This window comes from Cuculus canorus, chromosome 1 (assembly GCF_017976375.1).
Source record: "Cuculus canorus isolate bCucCan1 chromosome 1, bCucCan1.pri, whole genome shotgun sequence".
Taxonomy (NCBI): domain Eukaryota; kingdom Metazoa; phylum Chordata; class Aves; order Cuculiformes; family Cuculidae; genus Cuculus; species Cuculus canorus.
The window spans coordinates 126,340,745-126,368,654 of record NC_071401.1 but is presented as its reverse complement, the minus strand read 5'-3'; the positions used below and the strand labels follow the sequence as shown (position 1 = coordinate 126,368,654).

Sequence of the window (27,910 nt, the reverse complement as noted above, 5' to 3'; positions counted from 1 at the left end):
GGAAATAATACAGAATGGATCAAATTGTGCTAATTAAACTGTGTTCTGATTAATTTCATGTATTCCCTGTAGTACATGGTACAAAGTCCTTGCTCTATGTATAATATAAAAGAGCTTGAACCTTCAAACTCATCATTCTTCTTTTTAATCACCATAGTCTGCACATAGAAAGCATGTGGTGCCCACAGTACCTCCCTCTTCTTCGTTGAGACAATGAGCTCAAGGAAGGACTGATCTTCAGCCCAGGAGTCAATCTCTGTTAGATCATAAAGCACAGTGGTCAAGGGGCCAAAGGACCAGAGGATGTGCTTCCGCTTCTGCATGAGGTATTGAAACATCTGAGGACAAAAGAAGGAGTAGAAGACATTATAAGTTTTCTGGTATATAGTGTATTTGCAATGTAAACAAAGAAAGTTGTTAAAAACTCTTAATGACCATATTTTTGTTGAACTCGTTAGTTATTATGGTTCTTGTATCTCTCAGGAACAATTATAGCAGGTTAAGAAGTGGAAGAAGCTTTTCTGACACCTATTTGATTATTAGCTCATGCTTGAGGTAGAGAATGAGTTATTCTTATTCTAAATTCTAATCAAACTGGTAAAGTTATTTGGCATAGTTGTAGATCTTGACAATAGATTTCATATGGAATTATAGGATGATTAGAAAACCAATCTTTTCTACTCTTCTACAGGTCATCAGGAAAGAGTTGTAGCAAAGGAAATGATCCTTTCCTTTGTGATCTACAGATGACACACTTAAAGTCTGTCTCTGTTACAGGGAAAGATGAGAGCTAACATTAAACATTGAGTGCCTGACTATGAATAAATGCCTGTGGGTACAGAAGTTTCATGTGTGCCACATTTAGGGTAACGACATCTAGACAACATAGCCAATAATTTCAGTCAGACTTCTAAAAAACTGCTTGGAGTGGATCTTTCTGTTAATACCTGTTTAACTCAAATGCTTCAAAAATTGGATAAAAGATCTGTTCTTTAAGCACTTATTTCTTTCATTAGGATAGAGAAATTTCTTGTACAGGTTTTCTGGTCCTACATGAAACTTCTGGCAAAAACTGAGGACTTGTTGCTTATTTTTCACCCACAGAGAACACACACAAACTCGCTTAGTCTGGATTATATTATTTCTAGTTCTCCATTTCGAAATAATCACTTTTGTGTGAAGGCAACTGCATCACTTAAACTCACCACAGTGTTGCCCTCAACTCCAGCCAGTTTGAATGGAGTAAGCCCCTCATTGTTAGGAATCAATTCAAGTGATCCTGATCCCTCTTTGTTCCTATCATAGGAAAGTATCAGGCTGTACATGTGGCAGGCAAATGTCTTATTAGGTTGAAGAACCAGGATGTGAAGAACAGTGTTACCTATGAAGAAAGCAGACCAGATAAAGTATACTGCATAGCCCGTCTGTGTGTTGTCAATTGACTGATTCTATTAACAGTGGCTGTCATTTTCTCACAGCTCTCATCCAAAAGCTGTTTGTAATGAGAGAAAATAATGTGCATGCAGAGATGACAGAGGCTGATTTAAAGTGTCCAGACTCACTGTGTGCAATTTACTAGGCCTCACAGCACATACCCAAGTAATCTTGAGCTCTAATGTCAGCTCCGTATTCAATAAGCAACTGTACAATTTCCTCATTTCCCACACAGGCAGCAAATGATAAAACATGCTCTCCTGCAGAAAAAGGAATGGAAAGAAACAGCATTAAGAACCTAGGAGGAAGAAGTTGAAGCATGCTGAGGTATATCTATCCTTGCTATGAAGTCAGTGGTTATGAAAGGAAGAGTTAATTCACATTCCCTATAAATTTCATGCCCTACTCCTCACCCTACTCAGAAAGGAAAAGAAGACATGCGCCACACAACACTAAAAGGAAGAAGTATTCTTTTCAGATTATTGTCATATGAATGTTGACAAGTAAGTTGCAGTATATGCTGCTAGGAAGAAATTAAATTATAATTCTTATGCAAGATATGTATTTTGTATACATACAAATGTATAAAAAGTGTATGATTTCTATATTTATGTTAAGATAATATTTACATAATCATATGGAGTCTTACTTTCTGCTAAAATGGGTGTGACTGAAGACACTTGGAGACAGAAGCCTCCACTTATCCAGACTACATGGGGTCTAAAGCAAGCCTCTCTCATACTCCCTTATCACTCTGCTGATTCCCTCCCATAGCAGCAAGGGGAGAAAATAAGGCTGTACCAAAATAGAGAAGATTCTGGGAGCTGCGCCTGAAGAAGTGTCCAGTGGCCTGTGCTGTGCGGGCATCGGCCCCTCTTTTGAGTAAAGCTTTCACCAAAGTGATGTTCTGGTTCGCTGCTGCAATGTGGAGAGCTGTCTGCCCTGTGTGACACAGAAATAAAACCTTGCCTTCTGAGAAATTAACTTCATGCTGTTGAGTACCCTGCAGTTCACGTTTCACTCATGGTAAATCTAGTTTTTTTTGAATTGTATCCCTAGTGGCTATATGATCTAAACTTGATGTTATCCCTGTTGTGTGCATAAGGTTTAACTACAGATTTTCCAAAGGTTTCATTCTATTTAAGCCTTTTATGAATTCATGAAGACTGACTTTGTAATCTGCCAAAAAAAACCCAGCAGAATGCACTTTCTAGATTCCTTCTAGGGGAAAACAAGACATGCCACAGACTTCCAGGAAGCACACTGAAAGCTTATGTGTCTCAGAAAGCACTATGCTTTACTTCATAAGGCAAAAAGGCCAGGTCAAGACAAAGCTCCCAAAGAAGATTTGCTCTAACCCATCAAACTAGGTAATAGAATTTTTAAAACTTGATTGTTATTATTTTATGATTTCTGGGTTGTGTCTAGCATATCAGTGTAATCAATCATAACTATTCTTTAAAAACCTATCTCAGAGTCTAAACTCAAAAGCACAGTCCCTATTCTTTGTCAAACAATCATTTTTTTCTCCTTTCAGAGGATATCTTGTAGGTGTCACCTTTGTTTCACATGACTATGGCAGAAAGCAAACTGTCTGTATCTTTGCAATCCCACTACAGCAAACTGGTCCACCTGTGGTTAAGCATTTGTCAGCTACACATTTGGATATTTGCACTCCTATGGACTTAAGTTTAGTATAATTCCACCTTCCACAAATGGTCAGGAACCATTTGTATGTTGTTTTTGCTATGTAACTGTTTAGCGATATATTGAACCATAAGCATATAAGCTAAATGTACAGGTAGTACTTCCTCCCTTCTACTGCAGAGAATCCTGCCCTTCTTCATTCCCTGAGGTGCTACCTTCGTAGAGCTCTGATGTCATCCTCTCATTGACAAGCTCGGGAGCGGCTTCCATCAGTGTCACTGCAGCCTCCACATTATCATACAAGGCAGCTACGTGAAGGGCAGTCTCCCCCACTGCACCTAAAAGCAGTACAAGAAGCATGTGAGTCATCTACACATTTATCTATATGGGACAAAAGCAGAAACTGATTTATTGGGGTGTAGAATTATGGGAGTGCTTGGTCCTCCCTTGAGTACTGCCGGGTGCCACCTCATCATGTCGTATGGTAGCAGCCACATAACAGCATCGTCTGTCCTTCACCCCACTGAAATCTGAAAGGTGAACAGAGACCTCAGGTGCTCGTGATGGAAGGTTTGGGCATGAAGTGAGTGAGCACCAGCCCTGCCACTGATCACCTTCCACAGTAAACCATCTTCCTCAGTCCCTCCAGGTAAAAGGCTTGTTGGAGCTGTAAGTCTCTCATCTTTGGGATTTGGTGAGCTCTTCAAGTTAGAAAACTCACTTCGTGGCAAGGCTGCTGACATACAGTTAAGTAGCTTCAGTCTGCTAATGCAAATGTTTTAGCAAACTAACAAGCATCCTACTCTACTCGTAGCAGCCTCTTGCCTTCCACAGAAAACCATTTGTGCAATTAATCAAGTTACCTCTCTGATAGATATCACATGTTCCATCAGTGAGAAGTTTCCTAATGGCTGGGAGGTTGTTCTCTTTGGCAGCCTGGAGGAGTGGGGATTCCCAGATCCTGTAGTCAAGAAAAAATGGCTAATAAGAAACACAGTAAAAACATATGGTGCTTCTCTCCAGAGCTAGCCTAGCCTTTACTTGAGACAGTAGTATCTTCAACATTTTCACTAAAAGATTGGTAATGCACACCTACTATCTGAAGTATTTTTTGAACACAATAAAAAAGAACTGGCAAAAGCAGACAAATGTAGTGCTAAAAGCCCAGGCAGTTCATCATCTCTTGACTGACTGATGCTTAACCATATAGTGGCAGGGGAGGGAAGGACAGGAGAAACGAATAACCAAAATGTATCTGGTTCATATAGCCCACATTTTGAGGCACAGAACATGGAGAATGATAGGTCATTTGATACCCCTCCTGCCAGGACCCTAGTTATCTCAGAAGCTAGAAAAAGCCAATAGTTTTTTACACAGCACAATAAATTACAAAAGGGTTGGCATCTGAGTTGCTCCCAAAATGGATGGAGAAAGTACAAACAAGAAGTCCTCCTCTGCCATAGCAATGCTGCCTATGGTATAATTAAAAGAATGAGCCCTGAAATATAGTTCCTCATCATACATAGTTATGATGAAAAATTTGAAAGCTTAGCTATACTATATTTTTCTCTGATGCTGAGAAAATTGAGGAAACTCTTGGGTCTTCCAAGAGGCTCTGGGTTATTTCAGTAGATTCTTTGGGAGTGATGAACTAGTAGTCACCAAACTTCACTACAGCAAGTTCCTTTGATGCAAACAGTAAGTCAAGGACGTGATCCTCCCCTTCTGCTTAACTCTGATAAGGCCATACCTAGAGTCCCATGTCCAGTCATAGAATCCTCAGTACAAAAGACATATGGAGCTACTGGAGAGAGTTCAGTGAAGGACCACAAATATGATTATAGTACTGAAGAAAGTTTCATATGAGCAAAGGCTGAAAGAGCTGGAGCTATTTAGCCCAGAGAATAGAAGGCTCAGGCAGGGTTCTTATCAATATGTTTAATTACCTGAAGGAAGGGTGCAAAGAGTTATCTGCAATGCCTACGTGCTCAGTATCCAAATAAGCTTTGCCAATGTTCAAAACAATGAGTTGGCCACTCAAAAATCACAAAAAAAACAGAAAAAAAATCTACTAATATAGGTCTCTTATCCTTGAATATTTTCAGATTTATCTTTTAACTCACAAAAATGAGTGACAATATTATTGAATTCCTGATGATATCATTGAATCATCTGTTAAGAAAGCTGATGTATAGTAGCGATCCTAGTGTCTCGACACCATACCTGATGAAGAGAATGATTTACAGGAGGACAGAATACAGAGAACCATCGGAACAAAACAGGGAGTCATTCTGAGGTATTTTTAAGTGTCCTTCAAACTCTTAGTCTTGCTGCTTTGTATAGTATTTATTCTTTAGCTTACTCATGTGTCAGTTGCGTTAATTGCTAATTACAAGATGATAAGAACAGTGCATCTAGGATGAGACAAATAGGAACAAAATAAAGAGGCACTCTGAGCATTTGCTGTAAGATTTAGTATCAGTGAAGCAAGCTTGCCACTTCTGCCATTATTTTGACTGAGAAAGATTTGGTATTCCTAGAGAATGTAAGTTTCAGGGGCAGGAAGTGGGAAAGAGGTGGAGTTTCAACAGTATAAACAATGCTACAATTAATCTGATGATACTTTACTGGGTAGGCCTATATCCCTCAAATGACCTCAGAGACAAGGAAGAATTGGGCAAGAGACAATGTGGGAGGACACAAACGCAATACCTTTCTCATAAAATTCTCCAAAGCCCTTGTAAATGACTAATTAAATTACAAGCCTGCTAAGGAGACACCTAATAACGACTATATACAGCTTTCAGAAATTTAGGGGGAAATTGTCAAGCCTTTCTACTTATTATAGTAAGCTCCAACAGGGCTTAAAGAACCAGAGATCCTAGGCCAAACAACAAGCTGGTGAAGAACCCAGAACTATTAGTAAATGTCACAGCACACTGCCTCTGATGCCTCAGAGCTCCATGACTTACATGTTTATACTGTATGTTTTTACTCTCATTTAGTTTTTGTGTCTCATAATTGAGACATTTTACTCTCAATTAAAATGTCGTTATAGTTACCAACTCATTTTTAATACATTACAGCACTGTGCTAAGCATATAAATGTCAAGTACTACATGAGCCAAATTCACTAATAAATAGAATAAAAGTCACCTGAATCTAGAACCTTCAAAGCATTTAAATTTCTTTAAGTTTTGTGTGCTCAACCAGTTTTCTTCTTGATCCATCAAACACAGCATGATTTTGACATTTTACAAGTTTAGTGTGTCAAAGCAGCAGTAGATGAAATCTGTAACTTAGTCTCTTAACAGAGCAGCCTACAACAGATGCTTTGTTTCCATGAAGTAGCATTAAGTCACTGGTTGGAGAAGGTGACTTTCAGAGAGTGATTCAGCAGAAACCTATTAAACATAATTCAGCGCATGTAACTTAAAGTCCTTCTGAAAGTCCTTCATAAAGGTATGGTGTCGAGACACTAGGATCACTACTATCCATGAGCTTTCTTAACAGATGATTCAATGATATTGTCAGGAAGCTGTGAGCTGTTTTTCAATATAGGTGAGGACAAAATCAGCAACACCCAAAAATCCATTGTGAAACAAAGAGAAGATAGAACATAGGTCAGATGCTGACTGAGGGAGCCATGTAAAATAGTTTTAAACGAGGTTAAGGATTTCATAAACAGTTTCTACTGCTAATAATCCTTTTGGATTTACAGCTTCTTAAGTATTTCTTATGAAGAGATAAAGAATACAAAGGTAAGTCCATAAGTCTTAACTCTGTTATAAAAAGAATTTGGGTTTACAGGGTTATTCTTTTGAAACAAGGAAATATGCTAAGTATGTGAACTGTCTGGACAACAACCAATCCGAAACTTTTTCAAGACTGAGTTCACCAGAGGCGCAATGGAGTATCTCTTTCTCCTCTTTGCTTCCCTTCTCAGATTCTACTACTTGAGTTATTTAGTGTATAAAATTCCTATTGTTTGCTGTAGTTTAGTATTTTCATCCACTTGCTTCATGCGTTATCCCCAGAGCTATGTCAGTTACTGAGTGTCTAAAGCAATTCTTTCTAACAGAACTATAAATTCAGCAACAGCTTATTATCTCAGGTTCCTTTCCTTTCACTGCTGTTCAGAATATCCATACCAAACACTTCACCAAAAAATTACCAAAAATTACCAATTATCTTCTTCTTTCCTTCTGCTAGTATGTTTATGTAAATGTATGCAAGATTTTGGTATACCAGAGGATTGCTCAAAGGAAGCTAATCAGCCAGAAAGAAGATCAATGCAATCCTGTACAAAGATGCTAAAGAATGAGTTAGGAAGTAACAGCTTAAAGTGAAAAGAAGACAAATAACAGGGTCTTGGACAGTCAACACAGAGACAGGGTCAGCAAATTTCTTCAGCACTGATAGCAAGACTTAGTAAAGTAACTAGAATCTCTTGCGCACGTATGTTGAAGCCCCTATGGCTGACAGTAAACAGAGCTTCTTTAGAAATAAATTAAACAGTTTACTAATTGGCAATTCTACTAAACAAGAAACCAACAGGGAAGTCTTATCCCTTCAGATATCTACTACACTAAGCAACAGAAATCTTGCTTAGTCACTTCTAGCAGGGCTATCTCCTTGCATTAATCTCCTTTTTTTTTTTTCCTAAAAATAATCTCATGATAGAACTGGATTAGCAGTTCAGCAGATGCTGTTATTATTTTTTATCACTGATTTATTCATAAAACAAATTTGTTCTCAGAAGCATAACATTATCCTGCATCAAAACTACCAACCCTCTACAATAAGGATTTCCGTGCAGTTTTATTCTAGGTTGTGCTCCTCACCTTGTGTCTTATTAGTTTTCTCTAGCAACTTTTATATTTGAGTTGTTCAGTTGGTTTGCTTTGTTTTTTAATCAGAGCACAAATTTCATGTTTAGTTCTTCACAAGGAAACCTACAGCCAAGTTCAAGAAGTCAAATAGCCTTCTAAATCTATGAGCCTAAGCCATGTCTTAGGCACTGAGGTCAGATGTGTGCATTTCTGTGCATTGTTGGGGAAATCGGAATTCTGAAGATCCTTTATCCCTGTGAAATTAGGGAGGCTTCTTTTCCATTATGAGACTCAGAACTTCCGTTAGGATGAAAGTGTGTAAGAAAAGATCATAAATGCTGCCAGTAATGCCTTTGACTTTATTTTACATACAGCAGCAGAATTTCCAACAGGTGGTTTTTTGCATCTCGTCTACCTAGAACCACTGTTATTAAAACATATTGCAAATGACGTGCTGGAACTGGGAGCTGGCATCTCTATTCCACTGTCACCTTTAGGAGCAAAGGGACCAGCTAATACCGATAGGTGTTGTGGATTTAAAGACAGGAGAGTCCTATGTTGAGTTATGCACTTAAAACTCAGTAATGAACAGTAGAACTGCTGTGACATCGCTCAACCACTACCAACTTAAGAAAGACTTCTCTATAAACTGAAGGTTCCCTGTACAACTCTTAAGCAACTCAGTTTAATATGATTAGGCTGAGCTACTTTTTATTTCTGCCATGTTTGTATTCCAGGTAAGTGAAACACTTCGTTAACGTGTCTGTGAGACTAAAATGCCACAAAATAATTTGAAATTGAAGGGGATATAAAGTTTTTATTGCAACATGTTTGGAATGACCACAGCTCTCTGCAAGTTATGCAAATTGTCCCAAGCACTTCTTGTGCATTATTTCTTATAGCATATAATTCCACAGTTAATTAATATGTAAAAATGCTTTGCTTTGGTTTGTTTTGGTTTTTATTTTTTAAATGTACCACACATGTTTAAAGGTTTTATTATTATTAGAGTAATTAAGCCTCAGAGCATCACATGAAGGCCAGTAGAAACCACTAATCTCTAAGCAGCATCTGTGGGAAAGAAGAGACACTCAGAAGAAAGATTATTTATCAATCAAAGTTATAGAGGCAGGCAATAGCAGAAAGTAAAATATAACATTATTGTCCTGGATCCACGAACTCGCTCCAATTTATTTATTAATTATTTTTTATGAAGAGTGCAATTCTCATACGGTGGAATTTCTAAAAGTACATGCTAGGGAAATTTTGTTCACAGTTCATTAGAATGTCTTACACTGAAAGCCAGACTGAAAAAAAAAATAAAGAAAAAAATCAAGCAGTGGCTCTCATAATCTCTTGCAGAACTGTTAGATTGTGACAGGCACATGATTCCTCTTCACCTCTATGAGGCTGAATTTTCATAAATATTTATCTCTTTGTTTCCCATGATTATGAACTATGTTGGGATTTTTTTTTATATCTGTATGCTGCAGTCTATGTAGATCCCAGGGTTTACATCCAAAGATCATTCTAGAAAGGATGTATGAGATGCAACTGCTATCCCTGAGGTTCCACACTGAGCTGCAGACTGTTTAAAAGGGTGAGTCCTGAGCAGAAACCAACAGAGTAAAGTAAAATAAACTCAAAGTTCTCTTTAATATTAGGAGATTTGTATCACATTTCCTGAACCTGGATGTCCCTTTTTGAAATATTATATAGCACAAGATTCAGCCAAAGAAATCCTTCATGGTGGATAATGCTGAGATCAGCTGCCAATAAGATTCAAAGAACTGTTAAATATGAAGAAAGAGAATGAACAGCAACTTCCAATGAAGATGAGAACTACCAAAACAGTTAGGTAATTCCAGGTATTACCATCACCAGTTGCAGGACAGGAAAGAATACTGTCCTTTTGCTGACTGTGTCCAGTTAGATCATACTAGTTAAATGGTAACCTATTAACCACTGGCTTTCAATAAGATAATGGTAGACTTTAATTCCTGCTTATTATTGGATAAATTCCAGCACCATTAACACTAAGAAGAACTTAAGTTGAAGCTGTAACACTGCAATTCCACAGAACAAAATGACAGGAGGAAGTAGAAGTCCTCTTTGTTTATAACAGTTTTTCCACAAAAGCAAAGGTTTTATTAGAGTGGTTCCCATACACAAGTCACCACAGAAGGTTTTCCTGTTGTATTTTTCCTATCTCTACATCATTATGAATATGAAAGCAATACAGCTGGTTCAAGTCCTCTACAAAATGTTCATTTTCTTTCTCCTCTAGCTCTGAAGGTCTCTGGGGACAAAAAAAGGAAAGCAAAGAGTAGGATAGTAAGACGGAGAAATAGTCCTGTCCCTCTGTAGGAAAAGAGTATCCAAATATTAACACCATGTAATTTCTGACTGAATAGCAGAAGGCAAATTTATGTCAGTTGAAATCTCTGGGAAACATATAGACCTATAATGTAAGGAAACAATATTGTCCCCACGCAACTCTGATTTCACAGACAGTGATATTGTACACACTACATGTGTTGTTATGCAGAGTTTTATAAAGAAACCCAGAAATAGTGATCTAAGAGATGGTTATGAAGAACTATTTACATTCCTGACAGTTTTTCAGTGTTTACATGTGAAGATACAGACTGTCTTCTTGATAACGTTAAGTCTAAGAGGAGTTACTGTACTTGTTGTCACAAGCCATGGAGGCGAGAAAGAGCAGTCTGACCCAGGAAGTGACTGACCACCAGAATGTAGAACAACATCAAGTCCATTATATCCCATAGTAAGAGCAACCTTTAGAGAGACAGAACGTAGAACCCATGCAACAAAAAAAGCCATCATCTCTACTGACTGCAGCATATACATCACACACACTCTTAATAACAATTAAAAAAACCTACCAAACAAACCCTCATGCATTTTCTTATGAGCTTTACTAATGAAGCAGGAAAGACAAGAGTATACATTATTAATTTGAGACTGAAGTCCTGCACTCAGAGCAATTCAATTGCAACCTTGTAAAACCACCTGTGAAAGCAGATAAGGTTGGAACTCCAGAAACATTCCACCTTGAAAGAAGAAATCTGATAAAGTGCTCCAGGGCTGTTTAAAGTTTATCTACTGGCAGAAAAGCCTAAGGGAAAAAAGAGTGAGAACCAGATACAGGGAGAGGGCAGCAGAAGAAAAGGAAGACAAGAAGGCTGAAAAGCACTGTACCTTTTCTGCTGGAGTAAGTAGATTTCATCCAGATGTTTATTCCAGGATTTTTTGCCTTGCAACTTCTGACTTAGTCCACTCCAGATCCGGAAATAGAAGGGCTTGTTATCCCCAAATAAAGGTACCCCCATATCACGTCCCTGTTTCTGTCTTGCCTAGCTGCCTGAAAGCCAGCAATGCTCACTTTGAAAAAAAGTTAGGGAAGGCTCACTACAGGTCACCACTTCTCTGCCCCAGTCTGTTACTTACAGAGGAGACAGTCTGTCAGCTGCATCAGCTGATCAAAGTACATCTAAAAACACAAAATAAAATCGCTTGTCCCTAGCAGACCATACCTTGAGCCTCATCAAGTACTTAGTTTTCAAAATAGCCCAACCCAAAGGTGTGGCTGATTTAAAAGTATCTTGCCAGCAGCCTTACCCCTCACAAAGACCCTATACAACATCAATGTCCTATGATTCTAGTATTTAGAAGTCTAGAATTTAGAATTAATTATCCTCCTTATGTATCTCTAAATTCCTCTGGAAAGCAACATGTAAGCAATTTTGAAATAAACAACTGAACAAGTCAGGCAAAACACCTTCTAGGTGAGTGAACGTGTGGGAACGCGCCCTAAAAGACACTGTGCTTTGGGAAGGGAGTATAGACACACCTCCCACCTCAACTGTCTGCAAATCCCATTAAAGAAATTATCATTATAGACTCCACCTTCTCTGTGTCAACACAAACAAAATCATTTTATTACATACATTGGAAGAAGAGTTTATGTAAATTAATGTGTAAACTTTGCATATTTCACTTTCCTTTAATGTTCAACAATCTCACATTATTTCTTTAAATCACATTGTTTCTTCACTTTTCTTCCCATTTCTTCCAGGGAAGTTTATTTAGGAAAGGGATGAAAATTTCTATGTAACAAAACCTAGTTTTTGATATAGAAAAACATCATCAGGGTCATGCAAGGTGGTGTCTGCAAAGCAGTAGACATCAGATATCAGAATGAAGACAGAAGACATCCTTCTTCTTGTGATGAAACTGGAAGCTCTTAGATTCTAATCTTCTTTTCCGAAAGACTTGTCCTAATATTCTTGTATCTTGAACCAACAGAAATATCCTTTCATTCTTACTTCTGCTATAGTGGAAAAAAGGTTTGGTTCAGGGTGCCTGGACCTAGGCAGAATCAGTAGGTAGGGGAGAAAATGGTGTAAACCAACGTGACTGAGTCCTGTCTTCGAAACTCCTGGTTTATTCAGAGGTTATTTAGATTTACCAAACCAGGACCTACCACGATTCACATCCAAACTTCTGTAAACTGATGATGTATCCTAGCCTATAAAAATGTAAATCACCACACAGAAAAAATAATGCTTAAAGGAAAACTTGAGGAATCATATCCTAAAACGTAAGATTCTCTGAATTGTCCAGTTCTAGGAGGAAGTGCCAGGTCAAACTGTTATAATGGGAAGAATTTATTACTTGGTACATTGAGAGGTTAGTGTAACACCAGCTAAATGTTATGAGCAAAATGTGAGGGGTTTTTAACATTATCAATAATGTACCCCCCCTTCTTGAGAGATAGGAGCAACTCCACTTGAAGTTGAGAAAGACATTTAGACACTGGAGTGTCTATGATAGACAAAAAAAAAATCTTTGTTTTTGTGGGCTGTTCTCTCAAGCAGAGAATGCTTTCTATTGTCTCTCCAAGGAGCAAAAGCCCTAGAAGCCTGGTATCAGCAAGATAAGCAAGCAGTGACACATTTCTCCCTCTTCTGGGCAGCAGTGCTACTGCCACCTGGACAGCAACCCTATGGTACAAGTGAATAACAGACAGCGGATTGAGGGAAGTGTTTTCAGCTGGCCATGAAGGCAACAACTGCAGCAACCAAGGAAGTTCAAACAACTGCAAACCAGTATCTCACTCAGGTGGACTCCCGGCATTGTTCCCCCTCAACAATGGGCTCATTATAACTCTCACTATAGCTACAGATTGCAGTAAATCTGACTGAATAGTTTTCCTTTATCCAGTTATATGGATATAAAATCTTGATACGGCAGAAGAATGTACAGACAGAGATAATTTTCAAATATAATAGAATATGGAGGTGAAATGTGGATGAAATACATAAGAATACTGTATGGACTGAAGTCTCTTTAGTAGACCATGGTCATATCTCTTAAGCACAGCTGGACTTCCAGTCTAGCAGGTGGCTGTAAAGAGTTTTTCAAAAAGTTTTGGTGTATGTGGTTTCTCACATACTTTCTATCTGCTTTTAGCTCCTTGTATCCCCTTCCAGACTCCCTAGTCACATTATGAACCTGTCTCCTAGCCTTCATTCTCAAGGCCTACATTTAGCTCCTGACATTATTTTAGCTCTACCTATTCCTTGTTCCAGGCTCCTATGGCAAATAGAGTCTTCATGCTGGCTGCCAGTAGTGCCCTTTCCTGGTGCTTCGCTTGATTTTTTTGTTTCTGACTGACTTGATTCTTGGAATCTCTTGGTTTCAACTTGGCCCTACCTAACAAATATGACAGCTGAGGTCAAAATCTCCTTATACACAATTTCTCTCCTATGTCCATAGGCCATGAATACAAAAGTAAGCATGAAGAAATACAAAGGATAACCTGGCCAAAGTTGTTCCTCACACCACCATGTCTAACAACACAAAATTAGGAGCAGGCTACAAATGGTAGGATTATGTTTGTTCTGTGAAGTTCAATCACCCCATGTTTCTACAAGTTCTATTGGTATTGTACATGGCACAGTTTAGGATATGCTGCCTTTTGCAGAGTTATAGAAACTGTGTAAGTAAGCCTATATGTGGAAATACTTCAGCAGCAACTGAGAATTCCTATTTTCATATACTTTCTACAAATACAAGGGAACAAGAAAGCCATTTTTGCCACTGGGGATTGTGATCTTGCCAGAGACACTACTCTACACTTTGTTATAGTGCGTTGCATTTCATTTAGGTCCGCCTAGATTTAAAAAAAAAAAAAAAAAAAAAAAAAAAAAAGCAGAAATCTGAATAGCTGACTATGAATGAACTGACTTTTGGTGACCCTGGAACTTCAGTTAGCCTTTTCCAGCAACATGCTTCAAAAGGAAAAAATATTACACAAAAAATATAGAAGAAGACTACAGGAAGATTTTCTACATAGTCCCCGGTTTTCTCTTCATCTCAGCCACCTCTTCAGTTCCTTCTTTCTTTCAAACATTGCTGTCTGAAATCCCAGAGTCAAATAAAAGCTCTAAAGATGTGAGTTGTGAGAGAAAAGGATGAGAGAATCAGAAGTAGAGGAAAAGCAAAGAAATAAAACTGTTTCTGTGTGCAGGTAGAACACAGAACAGAAAGTCAAGAACTCACCGAGCAAGAAGTAAGAAGTGATGTAGTTTCTCTATTTGTATAAAGGACAATCTTCTGTCTGAGAAGTTTATAATAATAACTAGCCAACACTGCTTGATGTATTACAGATATGTTAGGGAATGCTGCTGGACTGTGATATTTCCAGTTGTTCAAGTTATCATGTCTTACTTGTGTAGCACAGGAAAACAAAGCTGTGGATGATTGTATGCAAATGCACAGTATTAGGAACAGTTTCGTATCACACATCTGAGTGGTAACATATAAAACCCTCAGGAGCGGAGGAAAATAACTAGATATTCCAGAAGAAAGATACTAGCATTGTTATATCCCCAGTCTTGATAAACTCTTATCTTCACAAGGTCTCATCTACTGTTTAAACAGGAATTATTTTACCAACAGTAAATCACAGAAAATTCAGAAATAGATGTAACTTAATAATGCATTATAAACTATATCAGGTCCTAGGCATCCTTTAAGGATCTGCCATGTATTGTACAACTAATCCCAATGTGCAATTCTATGAATCTGTCTCCTGGCCTGAAGAAGTGCATAAGGCTGGAGGCAAGTTTGTCTTAAGTAAAACATTATGCTGAACTATCTTAATTAATGGTATGTGTTTATTGTGTGTGAATGTGTATGCTTATTAAGCCTGGTTAAAAAGATACTTAAAGTGGAGCAGGTCTCCATTTCTTGACTTGGAGTAGTAGAAGCAAGGCCGTCCGTCTGCTTGTGAGGGACAATGGCAGCAAAGGCACAAACTCCTTTCCTAGGCTATTGCATTTCCAAATTTCTGGTGAGTTGGATGAGGGATCAACAATAGTTCCATTGGCTGTTACAGAAAATCCTGGTGCAGCAGCACATAGATCACTAGACTTCATAAAACTGATCCCACAAACATTTGCAACATATTTTGTAGCATTTCCAGGAAAAGACAAAAGAAACAATAGCAAGAACTGAAGACTCTGGTGAGCTATTAGCTTAAGTTTTCTGTTGGTGAATTGAGACATTTATTGTTGGTTTAGGCAAGTGACCAAACTACCAGCCTCCTGTGGAGGAAGAGTGTCTCAGGAACTCAGGTACTCAATAAAATCAGAAGTGAAGAAATCCTTTGGAAAAGATGGAATGAGTGAACATGAAACAGATATTCTAGTCCTGCATTCAGGGAACTAGTGGTGAGTCCTAACACAAAAATAGGTAAATTAGAAAAATCAGAAAAGGCCTTGGAACGTCGCCTGGACTGTAGACTAACATAATAATTGTGACCGTAGGACTTGAAGCTATAAAATATTGAAATCAACCAATGAGAACCTTCTCATCTGGATTTCCTTGAAGGAGATCTGGGATTTTAAGATCAACCAAGGGTCTTACTAGGAATCTGTAAACCAGACTGCAACACAGTGGGGGAAAATAGTAGCAAAAAAAGAGCACCTTACTAAATAGTTTTACCTTGTGGTCAGTAGTGTCTTAAGAGTACCTAACTCTTCTATTCAGTAACTGTAAAGTTCTCTGTGTGAGTGTTGGAATTAGCAGACACTGCTGGTTTAGGTTCTCCTTGCTCCTAAAGGAACACAAAATGTGAAAAGTATATATCTAAGATGTATCGATGTGAATGTTAACCCCCAAATCTGTGCCTACCAACATTTATGTAGTTTGCAGGAACAAAGAACTTAGTTTGGCAGCTGCTTATCCTCATGCCTTACAGTGTTGAACTAAGACTGGGTGAGTACACTGACTCCCAGTTCCATAGCTGGCAGCAGACTTTAAAGATTCTCAGAAACCTCTGAGAAATTAATCCACCCTGATCTGACTGAGTGTCTTGAGCCTTAGCCTGCAGTAATTGTGCTGTTATATCAGGATAGCAGACAGGAAATCGGACTTGGATTGTGACTAGTTTATTTGTGTCACAACAAGTAACACCACTTAGCACTTGGAACACACAGCTCTGAGTTATGCTATTGTCCAAAGCATCATTAGGGAGCTCCTGAATATATGTCTTACGTGGAGGAGGGAAAATTTTGAAGCTAATTGCTGATGGCAAGAGTTCAGCTTTAGTCCGGGCCAGCATGGGAGCTGTGGCTACTTCCTACCAGTTCCTTCACAATTTAATAGATCCTGTAAATACCTCTGCACTTAACTACTCTTCAAATTGCAGTATCGAAGATTGTTCTGGTGAAATCTTGACCTGTTCTGAAAGTTTTGGCAGTAGCACGAGATCATGGTAAAAGGCCAGATCTGACTAGTTGTTTTGCAAAATTAACTTCGTCAACACACTTTTCCTAGAAGTAGTATTAAAGCAGAAACAAATATTTTGTTTCTTAAGTGAACTAGTTGCTTTCAACAACAGAAAAGAAATAATCACTGAAAAGTTAAATATAACATGGCAATGTGTCACAAAGATCATAACTTAACAAAGCACCACAAATTTTATCTCAAGTGGTGATAGAAGGTGACTCAATAGTAACCTCACTTCTCCCTGATTCAGATCTAATGCCCCGATATGGAGTTGTGGTCAGTGTAGATCCACTATCACTAGACGTAATGTCAAGGCTCAGTGTAATGCCCAATGATTGAATAACAAACATGAATGCATACTTTATTTTAGTTTTTCCCAATGTCCCTATTAGTGGGCCCCTTAGCTTTTAACCTACTTGTCTGTGAAACACAAGGGCTGGTTTAGGATTGGTATATATGCTTTGACAGTCCTCTGTGCCCTGTGTCTTAATTAGCAGAGATTGACTACCCTCTGCTGGACTGATGAAAGTTTGTTCTCAATGTTAATGGTGCCACAAATATATTCAAAGGGCATCTTGCATAAATTTGCAGGTGACACTATGACGTGGGGCGTTGCTATGCCGAGAAGTAATATGCTTTGTCAAGTATTCAGAGAATACTTCATAAAATGAAGTAACAGGCCAACAGGAAGCTCATGGAGTTCCATGAAGACAAATACCCATTCCTGGATCTGGGTTAGAAAAACTTCTATGTGTCAGTACAGATTAGGGAAAGATTGGCTGAGGATCATCTCTGTGTAAAAGACTCTGCATGTTGAACATAAGTCAGCAGCAAAGACCAACAACATCCTAGACTGTATTAGCAATACTATGGGCAGTATGTTGAGAGAAATTATTATTACCTTCCATTTCAGATGGCTTATGCTGCATATAAAAGACTGTGTCCAGGGCTGGGCCCCCAGTGTAGCAGAGATACTGGCAAACTGGACCATGTCAAACAGAGGGCACTAATATGAACGACACTGCTCGAGCAGAGACTGGGACAACTCTTTAAAATTTATGCTTTCCTGACTAACACATGAACTTCCCATGTCTGACCATTACTTATTCATGGGTGTTAATGCATGGTAGCACTGTACAGCCATAAAAATTACATCACTGTCATCTTCAAATTAGCCAAAGCAGACACAGGAGGTGTACAACTATCCAGTAAGTGTGACTGTGTGGTCTTTTAGGGGTTTTTGGGTGAACCAGCTCTATTTGTATTACAGCACTTGTTGAGATCTGAATACTGCTTACAAACACACTTCAATTTGTGATACAGTCATGAGTGATAACTAAAACAACAAACTGTACCTATAAGTAGCAAAGAGCTAAAGCTCCATCCCTTATTTCTGCTGAAAAATAATTTTTAAATGCTGACCTTAGTAAACAAGAGAAAATTAACCTTGTGTTAACTTTTTAATTATTTTCTGCAAAGAAATGTATGAGGTTTGGGGGATTTGAGTTTTGCTAAACTAAACTTGCAAGACCCAAATTTGCAGGGAAAAAAAATTTTCATTTCATAACATATGGAAAACAATTGTTTTCCCCCCAGCAAATAATTTTAACATTGTCCTATTTGGAATATATACACACCAAGGGAACAAACACACTGTAGTCACCATAGCATCTCTGTGTGTTAGCTGAAGGATTCTGGATAAGAATCTGCCACCGAGCAGCCACAGCAGCTCAGAATCCAGTGTAAATTGATACTGCTGCCACCAACCAAACTAGCTAATTTAGAGCTAGCTCAGGTATCTCACCATTACAGATAGCGAGATAAACCTGCCCAAGCAAAAATCCTTTTAGTGTCCACTGCAAACAAGCGTCCTCTGTGAACTCTTATGTTTCCTAATCTAGTATCTCTTGAAACGTGTATGATCTTTGCATTTAGATTTAGAAGAAGCAACTTGTCTATTTCTCATGATCTCAGAGTCAAGTTCCTGGAGGTTCAAGACCATCCTTCTGGAAAAAAATAAAATGCTAACATGACATTTTTAGGGAAGACACCCCTTGAGACATCCAGTTTAACTTCTCAAGCACAAAATCAGATCAGCCGAATGTCTTACATAGATGGCTTTTCATTAATACAGCAAACAGCATTAGGGCCCAAGTCTTTGCCAATCTTCTGATTTTAAGCCTGTAAGATCAGAGGTCATGTCTCCTGAGCTGCTCTAAGAACACTGTATCTAGGTGACCTTCATCCAAACCCTGGGGAAAAGACCACAAAGTATTTTTCCGCCTGAACATCCCCTGTGCACCCACGGCATTTTTCCATAATTTGCCCTTTGGAGTCACCAAGTTTATTGAAAAAGAAATGCTAACTGAATACACTTATTCCATTTAGCTTCTCCTGTATGTAGGATTGCCAAGAAAAATTATTATGTATTAAGCCTTTTCTGTCTCTTAAGTTCCTTCTGAAGCCAACTATGAATATTGACTCCCAATTTATTTTCACATGATACCATATACAAACTTTATTTGAAAACTGTTTATTTCTCTTATAGACCGGATCACAAGGTTAGTGTTTTGGTTCTGGTCTTTAAAAAGTGTCATTTCACCTCTCGCTCTTTTCCTGTTTAGATTATATAATTTTTAATGTTTCCGCATTTGGAAATTTCCTTTTACCAACAGTTTGAGACATTTTCATTTCACCATCCAGTAACGAAACTCTGATAACTATTTCTTTTTCAGGAATAAAGTAATCAGGTCTTGGATTATGGGAAGCATGTATAGATAATCTATACACCAATGCTTATAAAATCTGTAGGATTTTTTTTTGGCAGCTTATTTCCACAGTGCACAAAATTACTGATTTGCAGACCCATGAATGCTCTTCAGCTCTGCAGATTTTTCATGGAAACTTTTAGCTCCATAATATTTTCAGTTAAAAGTGCCTTTGAAAAGGATACATTATTGCCAAAGAGAAGTTGAGGACCCATAGTTACTTATTATTTAGAAGAAAATTTGAAACAATACTGACAATATAAATTATAAACCATACTGCTAAAATTCTTATCTGAACTGAATTGCTTTAGCTACTGCAGCTATGTTTGAAACCGCCAAATACTGATTTCTTTGCCATGTTATGATGAACACAAAGTCTTAGCCTCATTTTTAGTTCATGTTCTACTATACAGTGAGTGTTTCATAAAGGTATCTCTATGAATTGGGGCAGTCATTCAGCTGCTATTGGTTTTTTGCATTACACATGGGAGATAATTTTTTAATAATGAATAGGGACATGATAACATGATTATAAATTATAGGATAATTTAACACTAAATAATACAAATGGTCAGAGTTTTTCCGATAGTTATTTAACCTAGGGGAGTGATATATGTTGAAACCTCTCCCAAATGCACAAATAACTTTAAAAGCCAGGAGTAACTTACTATAAAAGATTATAGTGCATATTTCCTACTACTAGGAAGCAAATATAATTTCTACTGTTTTATCTTTTAAAGCAGTTCCGTGTAATATTATCCCTTCCTATGAAACTATATAAAATATTTTTATATTAATTATATATTGATTATGTTATGTAGAAACAGCAAACATTCCAAGCCATGACTAGGCAGTCATGGGGAGAAAACCCTGAGAATATACCTTTTAACTATGTCATTTCACATGAAGCTCAGAAGTTACTCACAGAAGTTACTAAACATAAGACATTTGAACTTTCCCACCTTTGAGGTTCATTTTCACAAAAACATTTTTGGATGTGCTATCTTTGCAAAGAAGGAGGAGAAGCCACAACAAAAAAAAAAAAATCTTCAAAACAATTTCTGCTATTTTTTTCTCAGGGTTAGACTACAAGACACACAAAGAGAAACTCGATATGAAGCTGAGTTCAGGTGCCACAGTGATGGGCATGGTTCACATTCCAAAACATAATGATCTGATTAGGGATTGGGCATCACATTACTGAGAGTATCATGAGAAGAATATACATTCTGGCAACTTCTGTCCTCTGTTGCAATTCTGAGAAAGCATGATACTATTACAGTAATAGGGCATACTTCTGACGCAGGTACATTTTTAGGAAATATTCATTTGCATTATAAACAGAAAATGTCATTTGTTGGCAGTGTCAATATATTCTTATTTTGGAAGGAATATCTGTAAAGCGGAGGGCCTCAGGTTTAATAGAGCTTTATCCAATTGATAAAGAGAAGGTCAAGCACATTACAGAAGATGTAGGTAATGCAATGCATCTAAGCTCATATCTTTGCAGCTGCAGGCATTACTTGTCCAGTCTGTCCTGTGACACAGTCTTCTCAGTGCAAATGCTTCATAGCAGGCAAAAATACTTCTTTCTCCCTCTCCAGACAACTCTGCTTACACAATTCAAATAATTCACCAAGGAATAACATTGCAACATTCAATTTTGGCTTGACTGCTTTTGTTTCAGCAAACTGAAAAAAAAAAAAGCACTACACTTCTAGAGTACGGTATTGTGTAACTACCTACGTCAGACACCTTCAAGACTATTTGTAATAATCCTACTTAGCTGGTACACATACAGATACTGCTTAAGCAAAATCTTGGTTAAAAATGGAGCCATTATTGTTTTGCAACTGACTCCTTTTCAAAATCAGAATACAGTTATATTTAAAGGTGCAGTGAAATCTCTTACATCTGCCTATTCCATTACAGCAAGTCAAACTTGCAAACTCAGGCTTATAAACACCAAAGGAAGAAACAGTCAATTGGAAGAGTAAAGCTTCTCTGAACAGATCTGAGCAGACAAAAACTGTAACGATGTCTATGCCATGGAAAATTCAGAAGTGAAAGTCGCTGAGGTTAACATACAGTGTTCCATGGCTATTTCGAAAACACAGTTAGAATAATAAGAATGCAAAAAGACTAATTTTCTTAATAATCATCTTTAATTGTTTAAGCACAGGATTATTTATTTAGTTATTTTAATACAAAATATTCTTCCTTGCTAGTAAGAATGACTGAAATATATTGCATGACACAGATTGTGCAGCTTCGGGGGCAGTTCATTGTAACACCTCTGACAGCAGTGAACTATCTCAGACTTTCTTGCAAACTACCTAATTATCTTGGTTCTGTATCTTATCATGGCACTGCCCTCATTTACCCCCAGCCAAATTACAGCCTGGAAGGAGACTGCAGCAGTGATTTGTGTTCCTTATCTAATGAATAGTTACATCATGTGGTCAACCCTGGAACAGGTTCAAGTGAAATTAAGACAGAAACTTGTATAATTGCCCATTCATAAAGAAAACATGTCAGAACAATGCCACTGATGTTTTGCCTGGGGAGGAAGGGATGCAAGGCCCTAACAATGCACCTAATGACTTTTGCATTCCCACCGTGGCTATACCATTCCTCTGCTCTGTACTTTCCATAAGTGCATGGAGGGTTGCCTCACATTTTCATTTTTAAGAATTTTGGGTATATGTAGCATCCACCCATTTGGAGGCCTTATTCTACAGCCATAACTAGACATATTCTTTTATTTAAAAATTATATTTTTTTAATTAAATAATCATGAAATTGTATCTTTTCCTGCGTAGGCCTTATATTACTTCACAAACGAAGAAAAACATTAATATCTGCATCATAAAAGCTGAATAAAAAGCAAAGGGATGTTTATACACAGATTCCATGGAAAATCAACTGAACTTGCATTGTACAAGCACTACAATGTCTTGCAGAAAGACCTTCAAAGCCTGCTGTGCATATTGCACCAAGTCCCTGAATTTTACCAGCTTTTTAAAAAACAACTTCCTAGATTTCATTGATTAAAAAAAACCCCTGCAAATATTAAGCAAGAATATATTCAGAGAGCACAAGGCAAACAAAATTTCCTATATTGTATTTCTTATAATCTTAAGATAAATTATTAATTTTCTTAAGAACTTGTTTAACACCTTTCTTACATATAGGAAGTTGAAACTCTTTTGAAGTCATTTATGTTTTATCTTGTGTCTAAATTTGGCCAGGGTAGCCAGAAGTTAGTTAGAGAAAAAAAAAAAGTATGCTTTAAAGCAAATATAATAAGACTGTTGTAAAGGAGATTCCAACATTTATTGAATTTGTAGGGAGGTGGTTGGTGATTGCCATGAAGATATTTGGATAAATTATGTGAGGCCAGACAGGAAGTGCTTTAACAGTTAAGGATGCTTCTCTCTAAGCTACTCTGAATCCTCTGCTGCTGCTGAAGGCATCAGGTTCTTCATGCATTTAGAAGAAGAGGACTGGCACTGGAGGAGTCTGCTTTAGGAGCTCCCAGCTGTGAACTTACTCTTTTATCTGAATTCACTTTCTTCAAAATTATAAGCAGTGGCGCTTAACTCATGTAAATCTAGATATTCAAAAATCAGTTAGGTCTGAGCTGGTGCATTAAGTAATTTACCCTGTCATAGCACAGCTGTTTGAAGTGGTTGCAAAGGATTGCCCCCTGGAGATGACTAATTCCCTTGTTATTAAAGAAAACTAAGGTTAATACAGGTTTGAAAGAGTAGTAGCTAACAACTAAGCATCTAAATTTCAGTGAGATGGCTTAGGGCCCTATAGCCCGCCTTAAGCATTTAGAATCCTAAATCTTGTTATCGAAGTATCTTTTGAACCCAAGTCACTTCTGACTCAGCATCTTCCATAGCCTACAAACTTCCTTTCTTCAGCACACATTTTAAATATTATTTAAGTTTCAGATTTGCTATCCCTGTAAGAGAGATGCCTGTCTGAAACTGTGCAGACAGTTTGGTTTCCTTTTCCAAAATTCACACTGTGGAACTTGTATGTGCTTCCACTGTTATTATTTTAAATAATTAATAGTAATCAAGATAAGAACAGATGAAGACAGAAATTGCACAAGCAGAAAATGAGAATCGAGAAAGTGGAAATATAGTCCATGCTACAGAGGAAATCAAATTTGCACTATTTTTTCCTCTTAGATAATCATTCAGCCATTGTTACTATCACTCCCATCTCAGGAGCTTTTCTTTTCTTGTTATTTTCATGGTTAGATAAGGTGAAACCTTTGAGATCTTTTGCACGCAATGATACGACCAAGATACTTTCATTTTCAGGGTGCAATATTAGTGGTGCAAAATGGCCACATTTTGAACGCCCTGAAGTTCTGCTCTTTTTCATACCTCTTTCTACATTTTCTATGTGCTGGTGACCTTAGAAGATGTGAATTCTGCATGAGAAAATAAAGAGGGAGACCGTTTTGCTGTGTAATGTATATGATAGTCATGAAAACCAAATTCCATCTATTTACTTACCATCCTGATAATAAGCATGACAGAAAATGAAAAGAACTGTCTGCCAGAGGGGAAATAGTTTATCAGAATTTGCAGTGCACTCCTTGACTCCCTGCAAAACAAATTGGTAGCCATAATATAGAACTGTCTGCAGTCATTCCCACCCTACAGTCATCAAAACCCTCTAACAGTCCCCTCTGTCTTGTCCTGTATCTCTTAGTTCTGTTGCAGGATATTCACACAGTTCTGCTTGCGCCATTCATCTCTACCCTCTTCCCTAGCTTTTTCTACATCTGGGCTCTTCCAATGGAATCTGCTTTCAGTCATGTTCTGGAGTCCTCCATCATAAACTGTAGTATCCCTAAGGTCTCTGTTTCTATCAGTTTTCTGACTGTGGCATCCAAATCAGCCAGTAGGTGTGCCTTTAGTTGCCTGGCACTATCCTGTTCTCTGAGTAATACAGCCTTGGGGAAGGATGCAGAAATTCACTGATTATGATCTTTCGGTCCATTTCCTTTCTTCCCTCCATTGGCTTGGTTTTGCCTCAAGGCCATTGCTGCTCCATCTTGGGAATGACTTTACAGCCTCCTCTACCTCCTCATTACAAATCCAATGGAGGTTTGACCCCTCATAGGAGAGTCATCTGATGCAGACGGTGATAACCTTCCTGGTGCTGCCAATTGTCCCATGCTTCACTGGACCGGAGAGCTGCTTTACTAAAATTTCATGCACCAGCTCTTTCAACCTGAGGAGGGAGAAAGCACATATTAACTAGCTTGTCTCATCCACCTCCCCCCAGCCCAATCAGAGAGTAGTGCTGTACTGGCTTGGATATTTTGATTATCTTTGCACCTAGCAGTGGGTCATGTTGCAGAATTAGCTGAGAGGAAAACATGATGTATTGAGTCAAAACCCCTAGAAAAATTAATTATTGGTATGACTCTGGATTATCTAATTGTTTCAATGTATTCATCTCTCATAGGCTGCTCATTCCCTATCAATTTGGATTGGCTTTATGGACAGAGGAATTCATATTGACTGTTCTTTTCTTCCTTGGAGCCTCTACTTTAGAGAAATCCAAGGGCAATCCTTTAGGCAACACTAAGAATCCACTCCATTGGCTACAGAAATGCACCTGAATATCTCGATCTAGTTAGAAAAGTACAACTTTAGGCAGGAATCTCTTGTCCAGTGCAGGCAGTGTGACACTAAGCAGAAACAGCCATGAGGATTCCGGAAAAAGACAATGCTGTTTGGAAGATTTTTGAATGGAAGTCAGCAGTGTGCAGGCCACGAGAGACCACGCACAAAAAGACTCCAAAATATGTCCAACTTAGTCACAATATAGAATCATAGAATTGTATAATAGTTAGGGTTGGAAGGGCCCTTAAAGATCATCTAGTTCCAACCCCCCTGCCATAGGCAGGGACACCCCACTAAAGCAGGCTGCCCAAGGCCCCATCCATCCTGGCCTTGAACACCTCCAGGGATGGGGCAGCACAACCTCCCTGGGCAACCGGTTCCAGGGCCTCACCACTCTCATAGTGAAGAAATTCTTCCTAATGTCTAGTCTAAATCTGTCCCTCTCCAGTTTATACACATTCCCCCTGGTCCTATCCCCACAAGCCTTCATGAACAGTCCCTCCTCATCTTTCCTGTAGGCCCCCCTTCAGGTACTAGAAGGTCACTATAAGATCTCCTCTGAGCCTTCTCTGCTCCAGGCTGAAGAAGCCCCACTCTCTCAGCCTGTCCTCGTAGGGAAGGTGCTCCAGCCCCCCGATCATCCTTGTAGACCTCCTCTGGACCCATCCCAACAGTTCCATATCTTTCTTACATTGAGGATTCCAGAACTGGACACAGTATTCCAGATGAGGTCTCAGAAGAGAGGAATAGAGGGGCAGAATCACTTCTCTCGCCCTGCTGGCCACACTTCTTTTGATGCAGCCCAGGATGCGGTTGGCCTTCTGGGCTGCGAGTGCACATTGCCAGCTCATGTCGAGCTTCTCATCGACCAGCACCTCCAAGTCCTTCTCTGCAGGGCTGCTCTCACATCATATACTGAAAATGGGGATTGCCCCAACCCAGGTGTAGGACCTTGCACTTGGCCTTGTTGAACCTCATGAGGTTCTCAGAGGCCCACTTCTCCAGTCTGTCCATCAACATCTGTCTATCCAACAAAATTTAAAAAATATTAGTGAAATTATCTATTGATGAGCAAACTTTGCCTCCACATGGGGTGGTAGTGCTGACAAAGTGTGATTTAATTCTGGAAACAGACATGAACTGGAAAAAAATCAGCCTTACTTCAACTCTTACAAGCTTTTCTTGCTCTGTCTTTCTTGGGCTAAATGTATACAAATGGAGTTTTCACACTTACTTGCACCCAGCCATGTAAAACAATGTAGCAGGGAACACACAGAAAAAATCATGGAATTGTAGAATCATGGAATGGTTTGGGTTGGAAGGGACCTTAAAGATTATGCAGTTCCAACCCCATGCCATGGGCAGGGACACCTCCCAATAGACCAGGCTGCTCAAAGCCCCATCCAACCTGATCTTGAACACCTCCAGGGATGGGGCAACCACAGCTTCCCTGGGCAACCTGTTCCAGTGCCTCACCACACTCATCATGAAGAATTTCTTCCTAAAGTCTAATCTAAATCTTACCCTTTTAAATTTAAAGCCACTCCCCTTCATACCATTAAGACACGCCCTTGTAAAAAGCCCCTCCCCAGCTTTTCTGTAGCCCCTTCAGGTACTGGAAGGTTGCTATAAGGTCTCCTCGGAGCCTTCTCTTCTCCAGGCTGAACAAACCCAACTCTCTCAGCCTGTCCTCATAGCAGACATGCTCCAGCCATCATCTTCATGGCCCTCCTCTGGACCTGTTTCAACAGTTCCATATCCTTCTTATGTTGAGAATTCTGTAAGTGGACGCAGTACCCCAGGCAGGGTCTCACTTAGAGCAGAGGGGAAGAATCATCTCCCTTGCACTGCTGGCAAAGGTTCTTTCAATGCAGCCCAAGACACACTTGGCCTTCTGGGCTGTGAGTTCACCTTGATGGCTCATATTGAGCTTCTCATCAATCAGAACCCTCCAGACCTTCTCTGCAGGGCTGCTTGCAATCACACCATCCCTCATCCTTTACTGAAACCACAGATTGCCCTGACCCATCTGTAGGACCTTGCACTTGGTCTTGTTGAACCTCATGAGGTTCACACAGGCCCACTTCTCCAGCTTGTCCATGTCCCTCTGGATGACATCCCATCCTTCTGGTGTGGCAACAGCACCACTCAACTTGGCGTCACCTGCAAACTTGCTGAAGTTGCGCTTGATCTCACTGTCTATGTCATTAAACAACACTGGCCCCAGTACGGACCCCTGTGGGACGCCACTTGTCACAGATCTCCTTCTCCGTACAAAATGTATAATGTATACGAGGTTTGAGATAGACAACTGAACATGCTACTACTATCAACCACATTGAATAAAAACCCATTTTCTAAGCAGTCTGGTTCTGTTCTCCATTTAGTTTTTCTTTTGTGGTTTTTTTTTTAAAGAATTTTACATTTTGATTTTGTGAATTATTAAGCCATAGATCTACATTTAAGGAGCACTGCTATTAGCTTAAACCTTTCTCATATCACATTTCATCTCAGTACATTCCTTTCCTATTTTCATTACACATATTTGCTGGAGAACATATATAACCACAAATGAAGGAAAAGAAGAGGATTGCATAGTTGCTCTGTCTTTTTTTTTAAGGCCATGCCTGCTGTTGAATTGGAAGTATCTGGCACTGAGTAAAAGGTAGTCTAGACTTCTGTAATTTGCTTCTACTGCCACAGACTAGCATTTGCACAACTGAGCAGTTAACTGTATCTAAAACTCCCC

The 27,910-nt window shown here is 38.8% G+C and overlaps 1 protein-coding gene across 2 annotated transcripts in view; it reads right to left on the bottom strand.

Moving 5' to 3' along the window:
• LOC104064344 (transient receptor potential cation channel subfamily V member 6) overlaps positions 1-11,739 on the bottom strand; it is a 31,599-nt gene extending 19,860 nt beyond the window's left edge. For both annotated transcript variants that reach the window (XM_009566670.2, XM_054063864.1), the window contains exons 1-7: positions 11,136-11,739; positions 3,945-4,042; positions 3,297-3,419; positions 2,236-2,376; positions 1,596-1,694; positions 1,206-1,381; positions 192-338 (exon numbers count right to left, since the gene is read on the bottom strand). In XM_009566670.2, coding sequence (XP_009564965.1) covers positions 192-338; positions 1,206-1,381; positions 1,596-1,694; positions 2,236-2,376; positions 3,297-3,419; positions 3,945-4,042; positions 11,136-11,266 — 915 coding nt within the window. In that variant the 5' untranslated portion in view covers positions 11,267-11,739. The remainder of the gene's footprint in view (positions 1-191; positions 339-1,205; positions 1,382-1,595; positions 1,695-2,235; positions 2,377-3,296; positions 3,420-3,944; positions 4,043-11,135) is intronic.
• Between the last annotated feature and the right edge of the window lie 16,171 nt (positions 11,740-27,910).